General features: G+C 42.8%; 1 protein-coding gene across 1 annotated transcript in view; it reads right to left on the minus strand.

Annotated features, from left to right (window-relative positions):
* POLE (DNA polymerase epsilon, catalytic subunit) overlaps nt 1-27,544 on the minus strand; it is a 76,850-nt gene that overhangs the window by 42,332 nt on the left and 6,974 nt on the right. The window contains exons 3-22 of the mRNA XM_083145306.1: nt 27,217-27,297; nt 26,780-26,824; nt 26,599-26,691; nt 25,200-25,354; nt 22,691-22,832; nt 20,055-20,135; nt 19,795-19,902; nt 19,378-19,488; nt 17,418-17,503; nt 17,217-17,336; nt 16,843-16,975; nt 16,518-16,631; nt 16,225-16,437; nt 15,153-15,260; nt 14,939-15,067; nt 14,753-14,855; nt 12,577-12,723; nt 5,362-5,507; nt 2,404-2,552; nt 1,878-1,970 (exon numbers count right to left, since the gene is read on the minus strand). Of these exons, the coding sequence (XP_083001432.1) occupies nt 1,878-1,970; nt 2,404-2,552; nt 5,362-5,507; nt 12,577-12,723; nt 14,753-14,855; nt 14,939-15,067; nt 15,153-15,260; nt 16,225-16,437; nt 16,518-16,631; nt 16,843-16,975; nt 17,217-17,336; nt 17,418-17,503; nt 19,378-19,488; nt 19,795-19,902; nt 20,055-20,135; nt 22,691-22,832; nt 25,200-25,354; nt 26,599-26,691; nt 26,780-26,824; nt 27,217-27,297 (2,357 nt within the window). The remainder of the gene's footprint in view (nt 1-1,877; nt 1,971-2,403; nt 2,553-5,361; nt 5,508-12,576; nt 12,724-14,752; nt 14,856-14,938; nt 15,068-15,152; nt 15,261-16,224; nt 16,438-16,517; nt 16,632-16,842; nt 16,976-17,216; nt 17,337-17,417; nt 17,504-19,377; nt 19,489-19,794; nt 19,903-20,054; nt 20,136-22,690; nt 22,833-25,199; nt 25,355-26,598; nt 26,692-26,779; nt 26,825-27,216; nt 27,298-27,544) is intronic.

Here is a 27,544-nt window from a genome sequence, read left to right on the forward strand (position 1 = left end):
AAGTGCCAAAATGAGCACAATAATTGAAAATATTGCATAGTGTGTATGCACCTTAATATAGAATGTGCAGACCCATAGTACTCTGCTCCAGCACATTCTAAGCCCAGAAGCCTAAGTAAGCGGTCTGCTGTGAGATCCAATCCAGGTCTACTAGTCGCAATAAAGGTTGGTGATGGATACTCACCCATAGCACATTACTCCTTAAACTTAAAGTCCTTTTCAATAAAAAAAGTTAACTTTAACCCTTTGAGTGCCAAGTGAATTTGTGAAAATTGCAAGCAAACATTTTCATTCATCATAATGAAATGTAATGTATACCTTATATAGGAAATAAAATCTTATTTTTTTTTTTTTTAATACATTTTTATAACAATTATAAGATCGGCATTTTTTTAGCCGATCTTTTGCACATCTCACAGAGATGTTGCAATTTTTAGCGTATATTTGGCACATCTTACAGATGTTGGCACTCAAAGGGTTAAATATGTTCACAATTGAACACTAAAGTTCAATCATCAAATATTTAAGTATACTGCAAATGCATCGCAGCAATGCTAATGGTCTTTTTGGAAATGCATTCATTTCAATTAAGGAATTGTGGCACCAGGAGACTGCACAATGTCTCAACAACAGCTTCATTGTGACTGTCACTGGCATTTGTCCCCACAGAAAGAGCTCTGCTACAAATTACTCAAACCTGTAGAATCCATGTAAATTAATCAATGCAGCACTGTAGATTCCTGATCAACTGAATATGTATAAATTATTTCATCTGGTGATGAAGGCTATTTCCAGTTGCAGCTTGATTGCTTCAATGTAGTCACTAATGGGTAAATTTACTAAGGCTTCTAAAAATGAAAAGAGGTGATGTTGCCCATAGCAACCAAATCTGATTAGGTCTATAAATTTATAAATTATAAATCTGATTGAGGATAGCAACATCACCTATTTAATTTTTTTTAGATTTAGTATATTTACTCCGTGGAGAGCTGGGCAGAGGGAGCCGGCTGCAAAAAAAAAAAACCTATAAAAATGAATGGGCAACCACTGATTGGCTGAGAGTTGGCCGAGAGCTCCCAATTGTGCGGCTGCTGATTGGCTAAGAGAGCCATCAGCCACTCAGTGGCTGCCCATTGAACTGTATGTGTTTATTTATTTATTTGCCCGGCGCCTGGCTCACCCCGTCCACCTGGCAGCATACCCACGCCCGGCTCCAGCACCCCCCTCCCGTCGAATACAATACATTGTGGGAGCTAAAAAGCACCCACGATGCGTCGCTGATGGCTGCACAAAATATTTATCTTATGTGCAGCCCATACACATGCGATTTGGGCTGATTTCAAGGCCCGATCCACTACAGGACCCCAATTCTGGACTTGACCTATCGGGGCACCGGCATCCGTGTTCGGATCACCGCCGCCCGCCTTTATACACCAACCTTCCAAACCAGGGGCAAAATGTAATAGCCTGTGTGAAGCTGGAGGAACTGGACATTTTGTGAGAATGCCCATAATTTTAAAGAGGCGGTTGTTAATGAGAAAAAACAAGTTGGTTTTGGGTAATAAACATTTGCTGCCGTAAAAATACAGCCTCCCTCTTCTCGCAGTATACTACATTTAGCTCAAAGAGGGAGTTAATGCCGTGGTCATCTTACTGATGGATAGCTCTGGAATATGGCAGTTTATCACAGATGGGATCATTTTTTGAAACCCAATTTTTTCACAGTCATTGGAGACCGTCAAATAGCCCAGCAAAAATCAGGCACAGGAGCTAACTGCCCAGCAAATAACAGCTCCATAATACTAATATTACTTATTATGACAAAGCTGGAAAGACTCATGCATATGGGCCAAGCCATTATGTTCTGCATTACTCACCCTATCTGCTCAATGAGCTCTCTGGCCTGGGTGATAATGTTGGCTCCAGTATAGCACACAATACCAGCCATCTCCATCGAATACCAACGAGCTCTAGGAGAGGAAGAAAGCGATCAATACATTAATCCACTATATTGCCTAGACTAGATAAAGAATTAGTTCTGCTATTTACTAAGTGCAAATTAGTTATTCCCATATCTGCTGCATTGTGCACAAATTCTGCAACATTATTTCCTGTTCATTGTTGTGGGGAAAACCCGATCCAGAATCCGCTTTCTGCCATAGACACCGCTATTTTTCACATTGGTCTGGGTATTAAATTAAACATCAAAACATTAGGGGGTATCGTATTGGAAGGGAGAAATGCGAGGGTTTATGTCAAAAAATACTTGTGACAATGTTTGGGGTTATCCAATCACAATATGATTTGGTCTAGGACCATCAATCCAAGGCACCCATGCATGCCTAGGCACACTGTTCGGAAACCACTGCCCTAAGGAGTATTGTTTACCATCTTTGTACATACCCCTTGCGCATTACATAGCCATAGAAGGAGTTTAGGATACACTTGTGAGCCAGTTGGAGAGATTCATATAAAATCTCCATGTTCTTACACCTCTTTATCTCAGCGGCATCTCCACTCTCACATGCAGCAGACAACTTTTTCTTCCACACCTAGAGAAGGCACAGACCGAAAAGTGAGATACACAGATATTATATGTGAATGGCTATGTTCTACAAATTAGAAAAAAAAGATTTACAACCCTTGTATAAATCCCTTCAATAGGACTGTATGGTACTCAGCGTCCTCTTGGACTCTTCAAGGTCACTACATACCATTTACAACCAAGCCAAATAACCCATCAGCTACAAATTTGATGACATTTTCAACACACTATACCATATTAGACCTGCCAAATAACAATTTCCTAGGATTTATAGCTTTCATTGATCTAAAGAACTTAACCCTTTGAGTGTCTAGTGAATTTGTCAAAATAGGTGTGAAAGTCGCCAAGCAAACATTTTTGGGCACCCCAGGCAAAAATGTATTCCAATGTGCAAAAATAAGCCAAGCAAAGATGGAAAAAAACTCCAAAAAGGCATCAAATTACAGATTAGACATTCTTATAACATGTAAAAAAAAAAAAGAGTTTGATTTTATTTCCATTTACTTTCAAAATAACAGAAAAACAAAAAAAATGGCATCTGCAAAAGTTTGAGCACCCTGCAGAGTTTATAGCATGCACTGCCCCCTTTGGACAGCTGAGACTTGGCAGTGTCATGGATTGTTCTCAATCATCGGCTGGAAAGACCAGGTGATGTCAATCTCAAAAGGTTTTAAAAGCCCAGACTCATCTGACCTTGCCCCAACAATAAGCACCATGGGTTCCTCTAAGCAGTTGTGTAGAACACAAACTGAGAATAGTTGACGCTCACAAAGCAGAAGGCTATAAGAAGATAGCAAAGGGTTATCAGATGCCCATATCCTCTGTTCGGAATGTAATTAAGAAATAGCAGTCATCAGGAACAGTGGAAGCTAAAGCAAGATCTGTAAGACCAAGAAAAATATCAGACAGAACAGCTTGCAGGATTGTGAGAAAAGCAAGTCAAAATCCACATTTGACTGCACGATCCCTCCAGGAAGATCTGGTAGACACTGGAGTTGTGGTACAATATTCCACTATAAAAAGAGATACTTGTACAAATATTGTCTTCATGGAAGAGTCATCAGAAGAAAACCTCTTCTACGTCCTCACCACAAAAATCAGCGTTTGAAGTTTGCAAATGAACATATAGACAAGCCTGATGCATTTTAGAATCAAGTTCTGTGGACCTTTTTGGCCGGAATGAGCAAAAGTACTTTGGAGAAGGAAGGGCACAGAATTTAATGAAAAGAACTCCGTCCAACTGTTAAGCATGGGGGTGGATCAATCATGCTTTGGGGTTGTATTGTCGCCAGTGGCGCAAGGAACATTTCACAAGTAGAAGGAAAAATGGATTCAATAAGATTCCAGTAAATTTTGGAGGCAAAATTGATGCCATCTGTAATAAAAGCTGAAGTTAAAGAGAGGCTGGCTTTTACAAATGGATAATGATCCTAAACACACCTCAAAATCCATGGTGGATTACATCAAGAGGCGTAAACTGGTTTTGCTATGGCCTTCACAATCTCCTGACCTCAACATAATTGAAAATCTATGGATAGACCTTTACAGAGCAGTGCGTCACAGACAGCCCAGGAATCTCAAAGAACTGGAAGACTTTTGTAAGGAAGAATGGGCAAAGATACCTCAAACAAGGGTACTTGTGTAATAACTGGGCGCCCGATTTTAAGATCGGGTTGGAAAATCGCATCGAATCGCATGCGATTTCGATGCGATTTTCCATAGGATTCAATGTTAACATGGTCCTATTCATTTCCCCACCATCCAAGTGGGCATAGAGTTGATTTTATATAGCGTGGCGAGCGCAGCGAGCCCGAAGCGTGGCGAGCGGCCGCGGATTACTGAAAATGTATTCCACGTGCGCTCGCCACGCTTCGGGCTCGTTGGCTCGCTGCGCTATATAAAATCAACTCTATGCCCACTTGGATGGTGGGGAAATGAACAGGACTTGTTCACATTGAATCCTATGCAAAATCGCATGCGATTCGATTTTGCCGAAAATCGCGTCGCATCGCATCTGATTGTATGCCTTAAGGTAAGGCATACAATCACAAAATCGGGCGCCCAGATATTACACAAGTACCCAAACAAGAATTGAAAGACTCTTGGCTGGCTACAAAAAGCATTTACAAGCTGTGATACTTGCCAAAGGGGGCAGTACAAGGTATGCTCTGCAGAGTGCCCAAACTTTTGCAGACGCCATTTTTTCAGATATCCAGCACTGCAGGAGACAGAGCTCCAGGCTTAAGGCTTGTCATTTCTGAAGCCACATATCTGGATTGGCAACGCCACACAATTGATTGGTGATTTTATTCAATTGTGTAGTTTCTGGAAGGATATCCAAATCTTTGCGAATTTTTTTTTTTTTTTTTTTTAAAGAATATGGAGTCTTATTCCAACTGAAAAAATAGACCTGTTATTATTCCCCTGATGAAGTCATTTCTGACGAAACGTGTTGGGATTTCTATGTACTGTTGACATCCGAAAAAACATTTTTATATAAATACATCTTGTGGATGTACAAAGCCTCTTCCTAATTGAGTTGGAGATTACGGACAATCCCTTTGAAATAGTTATAGGCGCCAATGCCAAATCACTATTGGGTGTTAGATATATATATATATATCTATCAAAAAAATTAAACAGTCAAGTAACCTTATGATGTGTTAGGAGAAAGGACATAAAAAAAAATAAAAAAAAAAAAAAAAATACAGAAATGTATCTTCTATAATAACATTTGATCTAAGTTTATAAGTAGTATATAAATTAAATAACTATGGGTTTTATTAATATTTAAGCTACATGCACAACAGTCATACCTTGTGTAGACCTTTGAACTCGTATCTACGATCTCTGAAAGCTCGGACAGTATCTACATAGAAGGAGTTCTCGCGTTGGCATATGGTGGTGACGCGGTCTTCCAGCCTAGTGACGCGTATCTTTTTGTAAGCCTTTCTGCAGTAATCTAGAGGGAAGAGAAGGACTTTAAATTGAAACCAAAATGTATACAATACTGGACATGCGAATATAGGAATATAAAAATAGGATTTTATATACCTACCAGTATATCCTTTTCTCGAAGTCCATAAAGGATATTTGGGATTCACTTAGTACTATGGGTGCACATAAAACTTCAAACAGGGTGTGCTGGCTCCACCCCTCTATGCCCCCCTCTCACAGCTCAGTCTAGGTCAAACTGTGCCCGAAGGAGGAAGACATACTTGAGAGAAGGAAACTTAAGATACAAGTGGGGAGACAAAACAAACCAAAACACCAATCATAACAGAAAACAACAAACTGTTGTAACAACAACTTGCAAGACCAGTTCCAACCCAACCTGCAGAATGGCAAACCACTGAGGAGGGCGCCCAGTATCCCTTATGGACTCAGAGAAAGTGATTTACCGGTAGGTATATAAAATCCTATTTTCTCTGTCATCCATAAGGGATACTGGGGATTCACTTAGTACTATAGGGAGGTCCCAATTCACATGTATTCCACGTCTGCTCGCCACGCTTCGGGCTCGGTGGCTCACCATACTATATAAAATCAACTCCACGCCGACGTGGATAGTAGGGGTATGAAAAGGTCGGAGGACGCGTACCGCTGCGCTCGCCACACTTCGGGTTGGCATTGATAGTGGGGGTGGCATTAACAATGGGGGTGCATTTAACATAGTAATCACCCATTAGGGTGCCTGTACAATTAGAAATCGCATCCTATCGTATGTCATTGTAATGGCATGTGATGCGATATTAAAATTGTACAGTGTGTCTCTTAGGACCCGAAAATCGGGTCCCATCGCAAACCACTAATTAAGGTATGCGATGGGCGCCGTGCTAGGAAACCGAATAAGCTTGTTGAATAGTCAATTGTATCCAGCGAGCAATTGACTGCTTTGAAGCAGGACAACCTCTTTTGTGAGAATCATACCACACAAAAAGGGAGTCAAGCTTCCTAGTCCCAGCCATCCTTTTAGTTCTTTAAAGCACGGACAACATCCAAAGATTTATGAACCATCATCGGGTGGTTAAAGCGGTTAAAGCGATACGCTGAAACCACCTTCGGCAAAAACTGTGGTCAAATCCTGAGCTCTGCTCTGTCCTCGAAAAACTTCAAAGTGGGGAACTTACATATCAAAGCACCAAATTCGAAGACCCGTCTAGCCGAGGCCACAAGCATGACCACTAATCCTCAATGGAGTCCGATGGCTCAAACCAGGAGGACTGCTAAAAGGTCAATACCACAGACAGGTCCCACGGAGCAGTGGTTGGTATGAAAGGAGGCTAAATTTGCAGAACACCTTGTAAAAACGTCTGAACCTCTGCTAACAGAGCCAACTTCTGCTCAAAGAATATGGTCAACGCTGATATCTGCACCCTGATGGAGCCCAAACACAACCCCATATCCACTCCAGGCTGCAGAAACCAGAGGAACCAAACTCCAGTCGGAAAACTGTAGGAGAACATAGGGTGAAATGTAATAGGATGAGAGATTTGGTAAGAAATTTCCGTTTTTTTTTAAAGCGGCAATCATTTACACTGCAAATCAAGCTTTAAAAAAAAAAAAAGGAGATTTCTTATCAAATCTCTCGCTTTCTGATTTTCTCATTATATTACATTTCACCCATAGTCTCCCTTCACACCAGGACACAAACTTTCCAAATCTGATGATAGAGTCTGGACGTCACCGGCATGATCGGAATCATGGTAGGGATTATGTTTCCTGGAATACCATTCCAGGCTAAAATCAACTGCTCAACCTCCGACCTGACAAACGAAGCAGTCGTAATGCTGTGTACACACTGGGGCGATAAATCGCTGGGAATATGGTCACAGGCGACCATATTGCCAGTGAGTGGAGTGCGCACCAGCAATAAACCGCCGGGTGCGCGCTCCCGTTTTCTGCCCCATTGTAATCGCTGGTCGCAGCTAACCAGCTAATTACCTCTGCGGCTCCCCCAGCAGAGGTTCCTTTTCATCAGCGACCATCTCTGGTCGCTGATGAAAAGGAGACACTGAGCAATATATTGCTCAGCAATATATTGAAAGAAATATATCTCTCCCCCCCCCCCCCCCCCGTGTGTACGCACTCTAAGTCTGGATAAAGAAAAAGCCCTTGCTGAAGAAGATCCCTTCTCAGCGGAGGAGGCCAAAGTTCGTCCTCCAACACAGCCGGAGGATGGGTGTTCCACACCCTTCGTGGCCAGTCAGGGGCAATCAGAATTGATCTTCCTCCTGATCTTGCAGAGTACACGGGACAGCAACAGAATTGGAGGCAATAAGTATACCAGCTGGTATGACCTAGGCGTTGACAGTGCATCCACCGCCGCCTGAGGGTCCCTGGTCCTGGCACAGTAAAGCTGAAGCTTCTTGTTGAGCCGGGACGCCATCAGATCTATGTCTGGGCAACCCACCGGTCCGTGATCAGCTGGAACACTTGTGGGTGGAGACTCCACTCCCCCAGATGTACTGTAGATCGTGGTGACTGAGAAAGTCTGCCTCCCAGTTTTCTACGCCTGAAATGAAAATGGGCAATATGGCCCTTGCATGCTTTTCTGCCCAAGTTTTTGAAGACCTCCCACATGCAGGCCCTGCTTTTTGTCCCTCCTTGAAGATTGACATACACTACAGCCGTAGCATTGTCGGACTGTACCTGAATCGCCTGATTTAGGAGCATATGGGAGGCCTGAATCAGAGCCTCGTAAATCACCCGAAGTTCCAGAATGTTGAATGGAAGGAGAGACTCGTGGCTTGACTGCCTGCCCTGAAACTGTACCCCTTGGGTTACAACTCCCCAGCCTCTTGGGCTCGCATCCGTCATTAAAAAGGACCCAATTTTGGATCCCAAACTGTCGTCCTCGGGCAGCATCCACACCAGAGAAATTCTGGCCAGAGTGGAGAGCCGTATCAGCTGATGCATGTGCAGGTAGGAGCCTGACCATTTGCACAGGAGATCCAATTAAAAACTCCTGGCGTTGAAACGCCCGTATTGGATGGCCTCGTAGGATGCCACCAACTTTCCCAACAGGCGAATATAGAGATATACCGAGACCTGGTTCGGTGTCAGTAATTCCCTGACCAATTCCTGAATGGCAGTCGCTTTTTCCTTCGGAAGGAAGATCCTCTGGGCCACTGTGTCCAGAATCATCCCCAGAAAGAGAAGTCTCTGCATAGGCAGCAAGTGAGACTTCTTATAATTTAGAAGCCACCCGTGTTGGCACAACAGCTGAGTGATCTAAGAAATGCTGGCTGACGGCTGTTCCCTGGACCACACCTACCTTTATGAGAAGATTGTCCAGGTAAGGATGTTGTTGATCCCCTGCAGCAGCAGCATCATCATCTCCGCCATCAACTTCATGAACACCTTCGGTGTTGTGGGCAGTCCAAAAGGCAGGGCACAGAACTGGTAATGATCTTCCAACAGGGCAAACCGCAGGTATACATGATGGGGCGGCCAGATTGGGATGTGTAGGTATGCATCCTTGATATCCAGAGAGGCCACAAACTCCCGCCTTTCCAGGCTGGAGATTACAGTCCTCAAGGTGTCCATTTTGAACTTGAACACTCGTAGATACGGGTTCAGTGATTTTAGGTTCAGAAAAGGGCACACAGTCATCCGGCTTCGGTACTACAAATAGGTTTGAGTAATAACCGAGACCTCTTTGGGGAGAAGGGACAGAGACAATGGGCGGTATTCAATGAGGCAGATTCGCCATGTTTTATGGCGAATCTGTGTTTTTTTCGTGTGTGCCGGCGATTTTTGGAGCTGAAAAAGCGAATCACCCTATTCAACGACCTCTATTCGCCGATGACGACCGGCGAATGAAGCACCATTCGCCATATGTTATTCGCTTCAAATCGCCGGTTTTTGTCAATAGGAATTTTCATGGGGATTCGCCGGGAGTCGCCATGATTCGCCAAAAGTGTATTCAATGAGAACTTGGCGATTCTTCTTTCTTGTTTCATATCGCCGTTCCTCACCGAGTGTCCCTCGTCATCTTTTTATGGCGAACTTTTATATAAACCTGTGAAATAATTGGTTTTAAGTGTTCAATTTTACTCTGCAAGTGTAATCTAATATTATTTGCTGCCCTTGTGTGACTCTGGTCTGAACCAACATTTCTAACGCAACTAGTAGCGTATCCCGTCACCTGGAAAATTAGCAGACCTGACTTGAAAAATCTGCAACACAAGCAAGTGCTGAACTCACAGTTTGTACCCGTGGGGAAAACGACATTCCGTACCAAGGAATCCTGGCAGGAAAGTCTCCAGACGAGACCGAAGAACATGGAACCGTGCCCACACCTCTAGTTGCCACAGGTACTGAGGTATGGTGTCAGACTGAAGATTTGGAGGAGGCAGATCAGTACTCTGCTCCTGGGACCTGGCCATGGTGGGTCTACGCTGTTTTCCCCTACTGCCCCTGGTGACATTGGAGGCGCCCCTTGGCTTACTACGAAACCTTCCCCTAGGAAAGGACTGCAAGGGGGGGGAGGAAATCAGAAAGGACCGCCTAACAGGTGGAGTTGCTGAGGGGAGGAAGGTGGATTTTCCAGCCATAGCTTTAGAAATCAAAGCATGCAATTCCCCTCCAAACAACCACTCCCCTGTAAAGGGAAGAGCCTCTATGCGCTTTCTGGATTCAGCATCAGCCATCCATGAACGCAGCCATAAGGATCTGCGTGCTGAGATGGCTGTGGTGGTCCTGACATTAATGACGCCGGCCTCCTTAAAAGTATCACAAAGGACACGCGTGATATCGTGAATGTGTTTAACCAGGGTTGTCATATCAACCAGGGGCTTTCTGAATTTGACCCGCCCATGACTGAACGATGCGAGTCATCAATCAGCCTGCAATATAATAGGCGTCTGGGACACAACCACAGCAGTGTAAATAGATATTAACATGCCTTCAATCTCTTTCTATTGGCCAGATCCTTCAAGGCAGCCACCGCAGGTACCAGCAGGACACTACTGGCGGGATTTCCCAGGCCCCCTACCCTCTGGCGCAAAGGGGAAGGTGGACACTAGACGATTGGGAATTTGGATTTTTTTTATCCGGGGACGCCCAAGATTTTCTGAAAAGGTCATCTAAATCCTTAGAATCAGGAAAGGTGACTCTAGCCCTTTTCTGTGTAAAGCATAAGAATTGCTGTGCCTCAGATTCCTCAGCAGGTATATGTAACATATCTCTGATGGCCACAATAAAAGGTTAGAGGGCCCGAGTTGGATAATCCTTTTCCAAAACAGGCTCCACCTCCTCACCTTCCTCTTCGGAGTCAGAGCCAAACTCTAAAAGCCAGCACTTTGGTGGTGAATTACCACCCGAGGAAGAAGCAACCAGTCTGCCAGATTTCTGAAGACCTTCCACAGACACCTGTAACTGATTCTGGTGCTGTGTGGCAGCTATTTGCCGAGACAATTGCTGCATCAGGTACTTGTGTATTATAACGGCGCCCGATTTCATCCAAATCACATCCGATATCGCATCCGATTTATCGGCCGATTTGATCTGCGATGCGATTTTGCGTCCGATTTTTTGCCGATTTTCGGCCATTTCCTGATGATTTGCATGTTATTCCATCCTTGCACACCCCCAGGTACTATGCGATGGTATGCGATGTGATTTTCGGGAAAAATGCCCCTGATTGTACAATTAAATATCGCGTAGCAATGCATGCCAGCAAGTGGCATGCGATGCGATTTGCAATGTTAAATGCACCCCCATTGTTAACGCCATCCCCACTATCAACGCCAACCCGAAGCGTGGCGTGCGCAGCAAGCCCGCGAGGGGCAGCGGTACGCGTCCTCAGACCTTTTCATACCCCCACTATCCACGTCGGCGTGGAGTTGATTTTAGATAGTGTGGCGAGCGCAGCGTGCCACCGAGCCCGAAGCGTGGCGAGCGCAGCGAGGGGACGCGGATTACTTTACATGTATTCCGCGTCCCCTCACGGGGCTCGCTACGCTTCGGGCTCGGTGGCTCGCTGCACTATCTAAAGTCAACTCCACGCCGACGTGGATAGTGGGGGTATGAAAAGGTCGGAGGACGCGTACCGCCGCCCCACGCGGGCTTGCTACGCTTGCCACGCTTCGGGTTGGCGTTGATAGTAGGGGTGGCGTTAACAATGGCGGTGCATTTAACATTGTAAAATTACAAATCGAATCGCTTCACATGCATCGCATGGCATGCATCACATGCCACTATATTGCATGCGATGCACTACGATGGAAATCGGGGGTGTGCAAGGTGTGCAATAATGGAACAGCATGCAAATTGGCCGGAAAAAGTGAAAAATCAGCCAAAAATCGCATCCGATTTTCGGCCGATTTCGTGGGCGCCGTGATAATACACAAGTACCCTGCATCACAGCCTTCATTGAACTGTGGTTCAGGAAGTTCCCCCACAGAGGCCTCACTATACTGAGATAGCTGGCTGCATGATCACACGTGTCAGCAGGGGACGGGGAAAACCTGGTGTTACATACAGTGCACTCTCTCCCCATGATGAAAGAAACAACAGTCACACTGTACACAGATACACACACAGTGAAAGTACCCCAATAGCAGGGTCCCCAGCTTGTGCTCACCACTCAGAGGATTTCAGACATGTTAGGGGTATGTGGCAAGCTGCGGGTCTGTGCGCCGTGGCGCAATGCCAGGCAGTGCACTAACCCATTCCAGAATGTGTACCGGCAGTGGGGATCGGAGCAGCACCTGAAGAGGTCAGTATCCCTCGCCTACCCCTAAGCTCCGACGTCGCAGACATGCTGCATGTCCAAGCAGCATGCCCAAATAAATAAAAGTTTAAAATAATGAAGAAAAGTCTATGGAGCTCCAGAGTGTGTATACTCTCCTGAGGGCACATGTTTCTAAGCTGAGCTTTGGGCGGGGGAATAGAGAGGAGGAGCCAGCACACTGTTTGAAGTTTTATGTGCACAGGCTCCTTTGGACCACGTCTATACCCATAGTACTAAGTGAATACCCAGAATCCCATATGGATGATAAACACAGTGCCAAAGGATTGCTCACCTGCCAGCCTTTTCTTCTCATACTTGGCTTGCTCTTCTCTCATCAACTTATGAAAAGCTCTTGGGGGCTGCCCAGGAAAGAGTGGAGGAAACTTCTCCGATTCAAGCTGCTGTTGTATCCGATGATACTCGCTGCGACTAGCTGGCACTGCAAGTAAGGATTAATTAAATAAATTAAATAAAAAGGGAGTAACCCAAATATAGCCAGAACTCCATTAGTACCATTGTTATTCTCTAACTTTAATTAAGTGTAAGTATTTATTTATTTTTGGTAGTGAAGATTCATATTACAAAAATATGTAAGGTGGAGATTTTAGTCAGTACATGGTTTACAGTTTCATATAGCGGTGTTGGGGTCTATACTTTGAAACTGCAATATATGGGTAATCATGACCCAAGTTTTGACTGTTCGAAAAAGCGAACTTACCAGGCGGGAAAACGCGTCGATTTGGTAATAGCTGTTTTTACCAATATGGTAGCCGGCACCACTAACCATGCTTGTATCATCAAAGCAATTGAGGAGAGTGTTACCCTGTGCAGTATTAGTGACAGGGGCTGGACGCAGGAGTGCTTGGAGACCGCACGGAGATTACTTTTGTCCTTACAATCGGGGTAAGGTCCGGACACATTTACCTCACCTCTGACTACTACTGGCTTATAATACCAGCATCCTAAAAACAGAGCCTCGGAGCATGAGGCAAGGAGAAAGTCAGTAAACTCTAATATTCAGTGGAGTGGTAACAAAGACCTATTGATTACCGTGGAAAGGTTTAATACTAACCACTAACAGCTATCAGTATCACCACTAACCAGAGGTGTTCTCTTTGAGACTGTAAATATTTGTGATGTGATAAGGAATCACTTATATGTGCCACGGACATACTTTAAAAGAGATAGTCGTCTGTTTCTTGCAGATCAGTTAATCAGGAGTGTAGTTTTATAATTAATATTTCTTATTTTTTATGTCTAGATCATATTTTACTGGCCGGCCACTTTTTTTTTTTATTTATTCTGTATTTTTCACAGCTGGACCCCCACAAGGGAGAATAGCTGGTGGCAATCGGGAACCCGTCTGTCGGTGTTTTAACAGTCGGGATCCCAACATCGGGTAAATGACTGTCGGGACCCCGTCCGGCACCCCTGTACTAGGAGGCATGAGAAGTAAAGAGACAGATGCACAATTTACAACATAAAAAGTACACTGAACTAATTTGGACTACCTCACAGAACAGGTTATGAAGTCACTTTTATAAACTATATGCACACATGGCAGTTTACGGTACTTGTGTATTATAGCGGCGCCCCCGATTTTGGTCGTACAATGTTTTTATCGAATCGCATGCCACGCGATTTTTGCCCCCTATATGATGAAAAATTGTATAAGCACCCTAATGGGTGCTTACAATGTTAAATGCACCCCCACGCCCCCCCCCCACTATAAACGTGAACCCGAAGCGTGGCGAGCGCAGCGAGCCCGCGAGGGGCGGCGGTACGCATCCTACGACCTTTTCATACCCCCAATATCCACGTCGGCGTGGAGTTGAGAATATAAAGTGTGGCGAGCGCAGCGAACCCGCGAGGGGCGGCGGTACGCATCCTACGACCTTTTCATACCCCCAATATCCACGTCGGCATGGAGTTGAGAATATAAAGTGTGGCGAGGGCAGCGAACCCGAAGCGTGGCTTGGCGAGGGGGCGCGTCACAGGTATCCGCGCCCCCTCGCGGGCTTCACTGGTACCCGCTTGCCACACTTTATATTCTCAACTCCACGCCGACGTGGATAGTGGGGGTATGAAAAGGTCTTAGGACGCGTACCGCTGCGCTCACCACGCTTCGGGTTCACGTTTATAGTGAGGGGTGGCGTGGGGGTGCATTTAACATTGTAAGCACCCATTAGGGTGCTTATACAATTTTTAATCGCATCGCATTGTATGCCATATACAATGTCATACAATTTTAAAATTGTATGACATTGCGCGATATCGCATACCATCGTATGCCTTTTGGTATGAGATGCGATGGTCGCCGCTATAATACACAAGTACCCAGTTTACTATACCCAATAACGCTGAGCTCGCCAAAAGCAATTTATGGAAAAAGATCCAAGACCGTTATAGCACAAAAAAAAACAAAACAAAAAAACAAAACAAAAAAACAACAAAAGAGTACTACTTACTGAACTCCCCTCTCCACTGCCATGTCATCTTGCGCTGGCATGTGGCTCCTGGCCTGTTGAAGTCACAGGCGGCACAGGTCACTTCATCAACCATGGCAGAAGGCTACAAAAAAGTAAAGCATTACTTACAGACACATAATACACAAAGGAAAGTGCAGAATAGCTTGAGCAAGGTCTTTTACTAACCTGCAAACGGTTAGTAAGGATGATATTGGGATACATGGCCCCCACATCCAGATGGTAAATGAGGGGACATTCAATCCTATTTGGCACCTCCTTCAGAGAGTTCAATTTATCTTTAATCTCTCCACAAATCTAAGGCAGAAGGGTTAGAAAATTTGTTTCTTGAACTTTAATGGTAGAGCTAAAGAAGTGTGACGTATGACCGGACAAATGTTACCTCCTGGAAATTGGTTACTTGCTCTAGCGGGACCTTCTCCTCCTCCTCAATAGCATGACGCAGTGTCATCTCCACACGCTGGAGTAGGAAATCAAATGCAGCAGGGTTCTTTAGGATACAAAACGAAGCATTATTAATACATTGATCAGTGACTAACATAAAGCTATTGGCATATTAGCTTGGCACACTTCCAAATCGCAGGACAATTGGCCTTTTAATTCAGGATCATGGCTTCAACCTCTATACCATTAAGCTCTTCTCACTAATCCCAGATAGTAAAACAGTCCCCAGTAAAAAGGTCTCTACTATCAAACAGACATCCTGAGAATGTCCATTCAATGAAGGACAACAGACTTGCCCAACCTTAGTTACAAGGGTCCAATTCTATATGGCAAAGGTATGACCATAAATGGAGGTCGTTGCCCCTCAGCTCAAAAAAAGGGGCAACCGATGCCTTTTTTATTCAGGAATAAATTTGGCCTGGGACAACCTTAAACTAAAGCTAACCAGCTGAATCTATCCCAAGACTTCTATGCAGAACTAATAAAAATACATTGCTAGTCTCTGCAAAACAGAATTTTGTCCCTAGCTCTTGAATGCCAAAAAATGAAGCTTTTTGCAAAGAGCAGATTTGGCTTTTGGTAATCTAGAATCAGTGAAATCTAGAGTCTCTAAAGTCTAATGGGATCTACACACATAGCGAGTGTGCTAAACGATGTGAGCTATGCTAGATCGCTCAGCACACAGAGCTGCTCAGCATACTCACACAGCGATGTGTAGTGCTGCGTGCCGAGTAAGCTGTCATGTTCTCCGGTGAGAGAACAATGGTTAGGACGATATTTATGGTGCCTGCTCATTCTTTATTCTACCGGCGATAGCGCTGCGCTGGCCCATACCCACACAGCGTTGTAGGGTCATTTTTGAAAGATTTAAATGCACCAATTTTATTTAAAAAGGACATATTCTAGTGTTGCATAAAGGAAAAAAAAAAAAAAAACAGATTTCCACAAGCACACGTATAAAAGGACAAATTTGCATAAATATAAAACAGATACACAAGCAAAACACCCACCATTTTGAAGCGACAGGGGATGTCACTACGGAACACTCCAGACTCCAGAGCTTCCACATGGCCACCAACATAAGTCTCAGAGTCCAGGACATGTCCATCATTAGTCAGCTTATTGAAAACTGTCTCTTCTTTATTAGGGAAGATTATATTTGCATGATAAGCTTGGACCATCAGCAACGCCTCGCACAGTGTACCAGAGCCTTTACGAAGCACCTATGCAAAAAGCATACCCAATCAGTGTGTTTGTGTATATATTTCTTAGGTGTTACACTCTAACATAAGGTGTTTCTTACCTCATCAGGCTCCATAGGGATGATCGTGCAGAGAGCAAATATAAATGGGTGAACATACTTCATGTACATGTAGTAAGTGGCAACGGCATCAGACACAGAGTATGTAGCCAGTACCTACAGGAGAACAACAGTATGAGCCAATTGTTTGTATAGGTGCCCTCATCTTAACAGAAAACAATGGCTGTGAGATGCAGTACAAAGTTCACTGCTTAGACTTTAAGGCAAAGGGTTGCCGCCATTCAAAACACAATCTATTTAAAGCAGTGTTTTTGGAAATCAGATATTGACATCTTTTAATGAAATACTAGGATCCACTGTAGAATACCTGCGGCTCCTCAGTAGCCATACGACACATTTCCTCTGGATCCAGCTCTACTGGGTCATATCCCAACTTTGCCTTTGCCGCTGCCTTAAGATTATGGCTTCCAACAGGAAGGTAACTGTCTCTCTTTACCCACCTGCAATAAAGCAAAAATGAGAGAAAAAACTCCAAAACAGTCCATGTATTTGCTCACCCATCCTCAAGATAGCCTTTATTTTGTATGCAATCATACTACACGTCAATAAAATAAAAAAGTGGTGTACCAATAGCAACAGACTAGAGTGTTTGGACAACAGGCATCAATCACTTAGTGACATGCTAAGATGTACAGAGGAAACCACATTTCACTCATCACATTTTAGATAGCACGGTCATACCTGAGACAATCCATATGTATACACGAGGGACATTTGTACTCTCCTTGGTTATCTTTTTGGAAGCCAATCTCTTGAGTCATGCTCATCCCATGAACTGTAGCACGTGTTTCCACAAAGGGCCTGTAACAAATAAGAATGTTTAAGCATGGACTTATGGTGGGCTACACTACAATACAGGGATGAAATTGAGGAGCAAATTACCAATCAAAGAAGTCCCCGTTGTACGTTACAATGATACTTGGCTTTGTTTCCTGAACGTGTTCAAACCAACGCTGAATTAAATGTGCCTGCAGATGAGAACATATGTAAAAGGTAAATGCTTAAAACCAACTCAATACTAAAGTCCAATTTGTTTTATTATTTACTCTTTTTTTTTTTTACACCATTATACATAGGCCAGAAAGACTGACAGCTACTTGCTAGAACTCAATTGTACACATTTCCATTTCTTAAAAAGTTATTCGAACACATAGCCACCAGATGTTACAATACCCTTACACTCCCTGCTGTTGGTGCTGGAAATTGTCTGGTTGTTCCACCAGAAGTCTACAAAGGATGCTACAACGGTCCCTATGTCAGGCACCTGCTGAGGTGCAGGCTACCACTCTACAACAATGTGTGTAGGTGGTGCAAGCAAATCAGGATCTGTAACCCTGTAAATTAAATAGGAGTATCCCATTGGGTCCCTCTCCTTCCTGCCGGTGAGCACAATTGGTGCAATTGATTCCAGGAATTAACTATAGGTGAAATAAAGAACTACAGGTAACAACTCTTGAAAACTAGCCATGTACTGTATGTTCCTTCCTTGGCTGCCATATACTTTTGATCCAGCTTAGCCTGTCTGCTACACACAATATGCTGTATCTGGTCATGATGTCTTGCTCATATTGATATACTGCTGTCCATATACTGATGTACTATGTGTGCCTGAAGATTACTTTGCATTGTGCTTATCCTGCACCTCAGTTTATATATCGCATGTCTCCTGCACAATAGATTAGAACTAGTCTATAATTGTTGGATGCTGTGACTTTCCATTGGAAGGCTCCCAGTTCCTTTTGCACCTTATAATGCATGATCTGCAGTCATTTGCATAGAAATTTCCTTCTGCTTATGTTGGGAACTTCTAAGTGCAAAATTAACCAGAATAATCAGTGGTTTCTAGGTGCAGCATTTTGCCTACTGATGCTAGACACTTCTGAAGCAGGATGGCAGAGGCTAACTCACAATCTGCCATCAGGAGTTCAATTCTCAACCGCAGACCCCAATGACTGTCACCTGCAGTGTACAGGTGCCGGGACCATAATTTAGCTTCTATGAGCTGCTGCTGCCAAAGGAGCCCATAGAAGCTGGGTGACAGTGCATGTACAGTACCGAGGGCACTACTGCGCATACACAGGTCCTGCGGTGAAGGCATCACTGCCAGCGGAAGTAGCAACACTGCACTGAGGTAGTAGCCGCCACTGCTTATACTAAAATTTAGCTTTTCAACACATCCCACCCAATTTTAATTCTTTTGCATGTTACATCTGTCCCACCTGAAGTGCAACATTTAGTCTATTGGAGTAGAAAGCATCTATACGACCAGGCCTGAATAACCCCCATAACCAGGGAAAGGTGTATGGCCAAATGCTGGATGGATGAAGGAATTAAGAGTCAGCTGGTAGGAAAGTCACATGGTTAAAATTTGAATGAACAATGTAAAGAAAACTGTACAAACAGGTTTCCTTGGTACTTCTGAGCAAAATTAGAAAGTACAACTGCTTAAGCTGTGTTACTCACCTATTTTCAACAATTGTGCACCCTGCGAATGCCCCTATAAAATTGTGCACCCTACAAATGCCCCCTTAAAAGAAAATGGTTGCAGTAGGTTTGGTTTAGATTACAACTTCAGGTAAAAAAAAAAAATGGCTTCATTATGAAAAGTACATACATTAATAACTACAATTTCAGAACAAGCCCTCGCTAAGCCTGTACTGAGTTTATGGTTATATTGAAAATTCATTTTAATCTTAAGGATTCCTTCAAACGTCAAAATTATTTCTAACTCTCTATATGAAGATGTACCATACATATTTAAAGAAGAATCTCTATGTAAATGGTGCATATTGAGAAGCAAATCTTAAACAAAGCAAAGCAGAGAACAAACAGTATTTCTAACCTCATCTGGCTCATTGAAGATACAAAAAGGTCCCTCATATTCTGGTTTTGGAGTGAACTCGAAGTCTTCAATATCTTCAGACACAATCTCCCGATTTGTGATTAGGTAACCCTAAAAGGTGGTAAATGGAACAATACAATATAGAAACAACACAAGGTGAAGAGCTAATTACTGAACTTTATGAAGCGGATTGTTTGAGAATATAGATAGATAGATAGAAAAACTATGAAAACAGGCAAATTTAGTAACGTTAAACAGAAGATAAATGACACTTTACTAAGGTCTGCTCAGTCTCCCTAAATAACACGTTATTATGCACATATATATATTATGTCAGTGGTAAGAGGGGATATTGGGCTCTGGAAGTAAAGATTCTCTCCGCAAAATCAAAACAGACGAATAAAGAGTCATACAAACCTGACCATCAATCATATAGGAGATCATCATAATCTGGTCACTTTCAGCATCTGGAAACTTCAAAGGCAGCTTTGTAGTTTCAATGTCAAATGCCATGACCACAGGATCCTAAATAAAGAGAAAAAAAAAAATCAGATTTAATCTATAGAACCACTTCCTGGTCTTTACTATGTAATTTAAGTTGCTTATATTAGGACTTTTTAGATTTCTGCAGATTAAACATATACACAAAATACATACAACCAGTCTGAAACACTTACTGGCCTTTCCACAAGGTCATCCCGTCGCATGATCTCTGGAGGTGAACTGCTTCCACGATACCGAATATTGTACCAATGAGCCTGATAACAAAAATAAAGTAAAATTACATAGGATGCATGGAATCTGCAATATCATATCTCAGGCTGTACATTTGACCGAATAGCCTTAATGCGTCACGCAGCTTGAGATGCCTGACGTGAGTGCGGTTCTGTGTAAACTTTGCTAGCCCCTGGCATCTGTCTTTGCCAAAAACAAAGGAGATAACTTCTTTAGCGAAGAACAGCCTGTGGCTCCTCCTACCTCATAGAATCCCCTGTTCTCAGGAACCAGTTATTGCAACAAGAGGAAGAGAAAATACACAGGAACACACATTCCGCACAAGCACACACACACACTCGCTGACAGTGTCCCTAGGCAACCCTGCCACACAAAGGAGTAGGCGCACAGCATCCTCCATGGTTTCACCTTCTTACAGGGAGTGTTACACCTAGTGGACGAGTCCACCACTCGCCATTGAAATAGAACAAAGAGGGTCGAAGACCTTCAGGGAGGAGCAATGTAGTCTTAAATCCAAACCTTTTTGTAGGAAAACCATCACTCTTGAGAGGATGTAGACCTTTGGATTATAGTGGCGCAGTTGACACCACTGAAAATATTTGCCAAACACGGTGATAAATTCTGGCTGGGGACTGTTTCCTAGAGGCCAACATGGTCTGGATGACTTTGGACGAGAAACCTTTGAATCTTAAGTCTCTCCTCTCCAATTGAGCATATCAGGTGATGGCATGGGCCTTGTGATAGGAGGTCCAGTCTGAGAGGATGACGCCAGGGCGGAGTAACTTACAATCTTAAAAGAGCCAAGTACCAGAGCCTCCTGGGCCAACTCAGAGCAATAACAGTGAAATTATTGACTCCTGCTTCAACCTGCGCAGCACTCTGGTGAGCAGTTACAGGAGGGAATATGTACACACTCAGAAACAGCCTAAGGGCGTCCAAGAGCCCTGGAATTGTACAGAGACAGTTTCTGGTTGTGTCTGGAAGCCACCTGGTAGACTTGGGGCTTGCCCCACCAATCAGCTAGGAGACTAAAGACGTCCTGGTGGAGAGACCATTCCCAAACATGAATGTCCTGCCGACTTAGGAAGTCGGCCTCCCAGTTCAAGACTCCTGGGATATAGATTGCGGACAGGACGTCAAAAACGGTTCTGTCCACCACAGAATAGCAGAGATCTCCGTCTTGGTGGCACGGCTCTGTGAAGGTTTCAGAACATTGATTGACAGGCAAGATTCGAGAGAAACCCAACGACCCTGAAAGGAGTTGTCCTGTACCACAAATCCCTAGCCCTGAATGATAGCATCTGTTGTCAAGAGAACCCAACTGTATGGGGCAAAAGGAGCGTCCCACTACCAAAAATCAAAATGTGTACAGCATTATTGTATGTAAAGGATGCATTTTATAAGTAAGCAAAAAGACACAACATTGTTTCTAAATATAAACCTTCTAAATTAAAAAAAATAAAATAAATGGTGGGAAAAAAAGGAGGAGGCGGTAATAAGGAAAAGATTACTGCACATAACATAACCAGAGAAGACCAGTTTCATTACTAAATTGCATATTTAATACCTCCCATTAGGGCTGCAAATATAAATGTAGGGTTTCATAACAAGACCTAAGTTCCAATGAAAGACGTATTCCAAATAAGTATCCCAAATATATTACAGATATTGCAAGAAAAGCAGCATTATTGCTGGACAGTACCTATTCCCCAAATTACTACCAATCACTAAAATTAGGAGGAAGTACAGTTATGAATATTATACTTTATTTCTCTAATGCACAAACATATTCCAGAATACACTGTAGCTGTGACTTCAATATTACAAAAATGAATAGGAATAATGCAAAATGAGATATATACACAGCACAACTCCTGCACAAAACAGACTGCCCTTATAGATTTTAGTGCTTTTCTGACCTGACAAGAAACCGAAGGGCACTATATAGTTTTGTAGGAAAGCTGCATTTTACTGCACATGTCAAGAGAAGTCCTGCCTTATTCCTGGCCTGCTAAGCAAGTAAGCCATGTATAAGCAGGGTAACAATTCCAAAAAATGGGGATACACCACAGTGCCAGACTTCTGGCTTTTTAAAGAGTACTTTCAATTAATCCACTTCTCATAGATTCCTACTGAAGGGCAGAAACTTAAACTATCCAACAAAAATTCATGAAAAATCTATCTTAAAAATAAAATGATTTTTATTTAATCTGATATTCAGACAGTTCCGCAATAAAAAAAAAAAAAAAAAAGACAAAACCTTTTAAAAATAGATGAAAAGTTCCAGACAAAAATTACAGACAAACAGTCACATAAAAAACTTCTTGTTTTCCTCAGATCCACAGTCATAAAAGATACAGGCAAACCACCAGACCTTTTGGGGTAAATGATCTACACTGCCAAAAATCCCACACACTGAGGTTATTACTGGGAATTGTTGTGGGAATATTTTGCCTACTGTGTACCCAAAACCTTTCAGAGTCTGACTAGGTAAAAGCAGGAAAGGAAGACACTTTTAAACCCTTATTTTTATAACATTAAATAGACTGTGTGTAAGCAGTTATTATCTTTTACTCACCACATGTATTTTAAGATCTATAGAAAGTCGTACATGATAGGGGACATCATATTCCCGCATATCAATTATGTTCTCCATCTGATCAGAGATCTTCTTAGACGGACCTTCCTCCTCAGGGGCCATGAGATTTCCAGTCAAGGCACTGCAAAATCGGTGACGGACATTTTGTAAGACAGAAACTACTGTTAAACTGGTGGATGCAACTTCCCTAAAATTAAAGGTGTCAAATGCACCACTTGGGACAAAAAAAAAAATTGTGCAGCTTACAAAGATGGATGCAGCATTGAAGAACTAGTACAGGAGCTAGGTTGATGCCAGAATATTACACCTAACTGTTAGTAATGAACAGTTACAGAGCACAATATAACGTTTTGCCCTTCTGAACTGGAACTGCGGCCACCTAGGATCGGGCCCATCAGTAACCAGTGTGGAGTGCGAGTGGTCAACAAAGTGTCAAATAAAACTGTGCTCAGGGAGTATGGTCATGGACCTATAGATGGTCCCTCTGGGAGGCACCAACTTACTATGTGGACACCTCTTGTATAACCTCTGCCTGCAGGATACAAGTGAGGAGAAATGCTCACCTCCATCATACACTTTAAACTAAATTAAGTCAGGTGGGGTAAATGGTTTTGATTGAAAGAACAGTTATTGTCCAATTTACAGTGCTTGGGTGCCAGTGGCTGTAACTGACTCAGTAGCATCTGACTGGCAGCCTCAAAGAGACAATGATTGGCATCCAAGATTACAATACGATAGGTAAGACTATCCTGCAGAAACCCAGTTACTCGCAGCTTCTTTAGTGTAAAAGCACATTAGTGCAAACAGGATTTAAAGCCAAATGTCTAAATGCACGGAACACACTACGTGATTTGTACCTAGCACAAAATCAGTCGCAATGGTGATGCAGTGGGTAGCCAGTATTGGCACATGCATACACACCTGCCCCTGCCGGCAGCAACTAGCGACGACGGGGGGCCTGCTGCATTCCAAAGCATGACCCTAGCTATGTAGGTCTTCTGTTGGAGGATGTTGCTGACGTGCATCATCAGTGACATTGTCTATATACTAAACGGTATTTAGAGATTGTCGTTCCGACCCCTTGGAATCAGCAAAAAGTAACAATATTTTAGTGATTAGCCATCTAGGTGCCATTGAACCAAAAAGCTTCAAAACATGCAGAAGTGAGATGTTCTGTTTGAAGACCTTGGAAAGTGCCTCTATGTCATCAAAAGATAACTAAGCAGTATCTGATACAGAATGGATAAAATAAAGGGGTTGATCATTAGCAGTTAGAAAAAACAGTACTTAGATCAGTGTTCTTTAATATCTTTGTCAGTGACATTGCAAATGGAATTGAAGGGAAAGTATGCCTTTTTGAAGATGACACAAAGGTATGATACAGGGTAGATATATTGGGAGGTGTAAAACAAATGATTGATGATCTATGTAGACTTGAATATAGGCCTAAAAAATGCAAGGGTACTATAACTACTGCTGACCACACATCCAACCAACTTTCCTCCAACCATCCAACAAGTTGCTTGGATGGAATAAAAATATGGTACTGGATGGAAGCAAAGGACAATCAGAAATGTGCTCACAAACCCAGGAAAACGGACAAAAACATTAATTCAATCTAATTGTTTAAATCAAAACTACAGTAGTGTGTCTGAGCGACGGGTGATGTCCTTTTCCAGCTTTTGGGAGCAAATATCTGAAGTAAATATTACATTTGCTCCCATCAGTACCATATTTTTATTCCATCCATGCAACTAGTTGGATGGGTGGAGGAAAGTTGGTCTGATGTGTGGCCAGCATTAGGAGGAAAGGGATTTAGGAGTCACTATTTCAAGTGACATAAAGGCAGTTAATAAATGTAACACAGCAATGAGGAACTGTAGCCAGGAAGGAAAGAATAGGTCATTGGTACACCTTCATCTAGAACACTGTATTCATTTCTAGAGGCCATATCTCCAGAAGGATATAAAATACATTAGAGACTGTACAAAGAAGGACAACAAAAATGGTGCATGGCCTACATCACAAAACTTACCCAGAAAGATTAAGACTTAATATTTATAGCTTGGAGCAGAGAAGGAAAAGATTGGACATGATAGAAACTTTAAAATATAACAAGGTCCAGGAGGGAAACTTTCTTCAAAAGGAAGAAAAGTAATATAACTCAAGGGCATACCCTGAAACTGGAGGGAGGTAGGTTTAGGGGCAATTTGAAAAATAATTACTTTGCAGAAGGGGTAGTGGATAAGTGGAATAGCCTCTGTTCAGAGGCGAAGACAGAGCTATTTAAATATGCATGTTAATATCCTTACTAAGAAACCAAATGGGTTAAGATGATCTCTAAAGGATAAATAAGTGGCAGACTAGATGGGCCAAGTGGTTGTGATCTGCCATTAATTTCTAGGTTTCGATGAACAGCCTCTATATTTTCTCTCTCACACAGGTTTGAGAATTCTCCCCATTAGTGCGGATTGATAAGTTCACAAACCTAGAGAGCATGGCTGTGTATGTGTCACTGGCATGATCTCGCTCCTTGTTCTTCCGTACCGCTGGAGAGATCTCCTTCCTAACTTTTATCAGATCATCCACAGAATGGAATGACAATTTGATATAGTTCCTTTTCAGTCCCACAAGATGGTTTGGCTGAAAAAAAAAAAAAAGTATAAAGAAATTAAACGATTTACAAGTAAAAATGCTCTGCTGTCTGCTATACTCTGCAGACAGCAGCGGAGGAGGTGAATGGATGCCTGTGTGCAGCATCCATTCACCTCCCGGACTGCGGCTGGAGGGGGGGGGGGGGGGGTGCACGGGGGCAGCCCAGCAGCTAACCTTGGTGCTGGGCTGCCCCCAGCATGGCGATCGGTGTATCCGGCGGGGATCTCCACGGTACCGCCGCTTGGAGATGATGTCATCTCCAAGCACCGCCTCAGTCTACACTGTGGGTGGGCACCGCAGTGTAAATGGAGTAAATCCCGGATCCGACCCGGCTTGGATCCTTCTTCCAAATGCCGGGTCGGATCCGGCATTTTTGGTGTAAAAGGGGTATAAGGAGTAGGATCAAGAGTCAGAGAGACAGGTTGCAAATGTAAATGTAAAGTAAATACACCATATAGGATGTAAGTATCAGTATGGGGTGTTATATAACTGTATATGGTGGATAAGACCATAACCCTAGCCAAGATTATTGGAAAATGTATTACAACTCTAAAAAGTATTGTTTGAATAGTGCACCTTACACCTGTTTGTGTAAGGCTCAGAATCAGCTAGAATACTGGAGGCAGTGGACATGATGTGGTGGTGTTATTGATAGAGAGATAGAGGGTAAGGAGTGGAGAGATCCTGGATTGGGGGGTAGGTTGGGTCTTGGCCATGATAAGCTTCAGAAAGTGCTAAGGCATCCAAATGAACGGATGTGGAGTGGTCAGGGGGCAAAATAAATATATATTTTTTTAAAGGGCCAAAACAGGTCCTTGGGGGGTGCCTATAGGTAGATAAAGCTTGGAAAATGGGAGACAGAAGGAACTGTGCTGAGGTAGGATAGATAAAGTAGATGTTCTCAGAAAAAGATGAAGAATAAAAGGACTAATATTTTATAACTTTGGTTATAGTAACAAAGCAGTGATTCAGTAACTAAACCCATTTAGAGCAAAGCTACAAATAAGATTCAATAATTCATCCCTAATAATGGCACTTAACTCTTTCTGGAAAGAAAACTGCTGGCACTAGACTGCTGAGCTACAGCAGGAATAGAAACACATTTAGTATCAAATTTAAATACAAATATTGCAATATTTGAGATCATGTGGAAAGGACATATGCAACAGCAATTCAAATACCACTCTAAATTTTTATCATTAGAATTTTCATTTAAAAAAATAATTACTGACCAAATCCAGATCTTCCTTGGCTATAGTCTCCATCTGTGCATGCTTCCCCTGGAACTTCTTCGAAAGAAAAGAGGAGACTTCCCTCTCGCACCCCTGACACAATAAAGAAAGAAAGTAAGTAAAGGACACAGGGAAAAATGAGGGTCCCTATCAACAGAAACATTGTACAATCAACGTCTACCTTTTTGGTGGCCACATAAAAATAAGGCCTGTACGGTAAGCCGACCTGTAGAAGACAAAAGGTTTACAGTTACTATAATAATTTAACAAAAAGGGAAAAAAAAAAATTCCCATATTTAAAACAAAAAAATGCAGCTAAAAAATAAATGATTGCAGCAAGATCACTTTTGAAGGATTGGTGTACTCCACCTTTGATTCAACAGACACCAATGGCCAAATGTAATAGGGTGAGAGTTTCAGAAAGTGAGAGATTTTGGGAGAGTTTTCCCATGTCTTTTAAAGCAGCAATCAATTAAATGGCAAAATCAACATGGTTTTGCAGTGTCATTGATTGCTGCTTTAAAAAAAAAGGGGGAAAACTCTCCCACTTTCTGAAACACTCACCCTATTACATTTGGCCCCATATCCAGTTATTAAAGTAGAGGCTTTAGTTTGTACCTTAAACCTGCTCCCATCTTCCTGTATGAAGTAATAATCCACAACGCTCACTAGACGTTTGTCTTCATCAAGAATTTCATTCTAGGGAAGAGAGATAAATATATAATAACTGCTTCCACAAAGCATTACAAGATTGAAAAGTGTTCCACTAGTGGTGTACCCGTGTTATGTCCCATATATTGGATGTGATCAGGGCTATTTTTGTGCAGGCTCCAGCAGGAACTGTGGCCCTTATTCTAGTTCACTCTTTCTGACAATATTTCTTAGATGGACAAAACCATGTGCACTGCAGGTGAGGCAGGTGTAAAACCCCACCCAAATCTAATTA

Source organism: Crinia signifera, chromosome 1, assembly GCF_055691185.1.
Source record: "Crinia signifera chromosome 1, ASM5569118v1, whole genome shotgun sequence".
Lineage (NCBI taxonomy): Eukaryota > Metazoa > Chordata > Amphibia > Anura > Myobatrachidae > Crinia > Crinia signifera.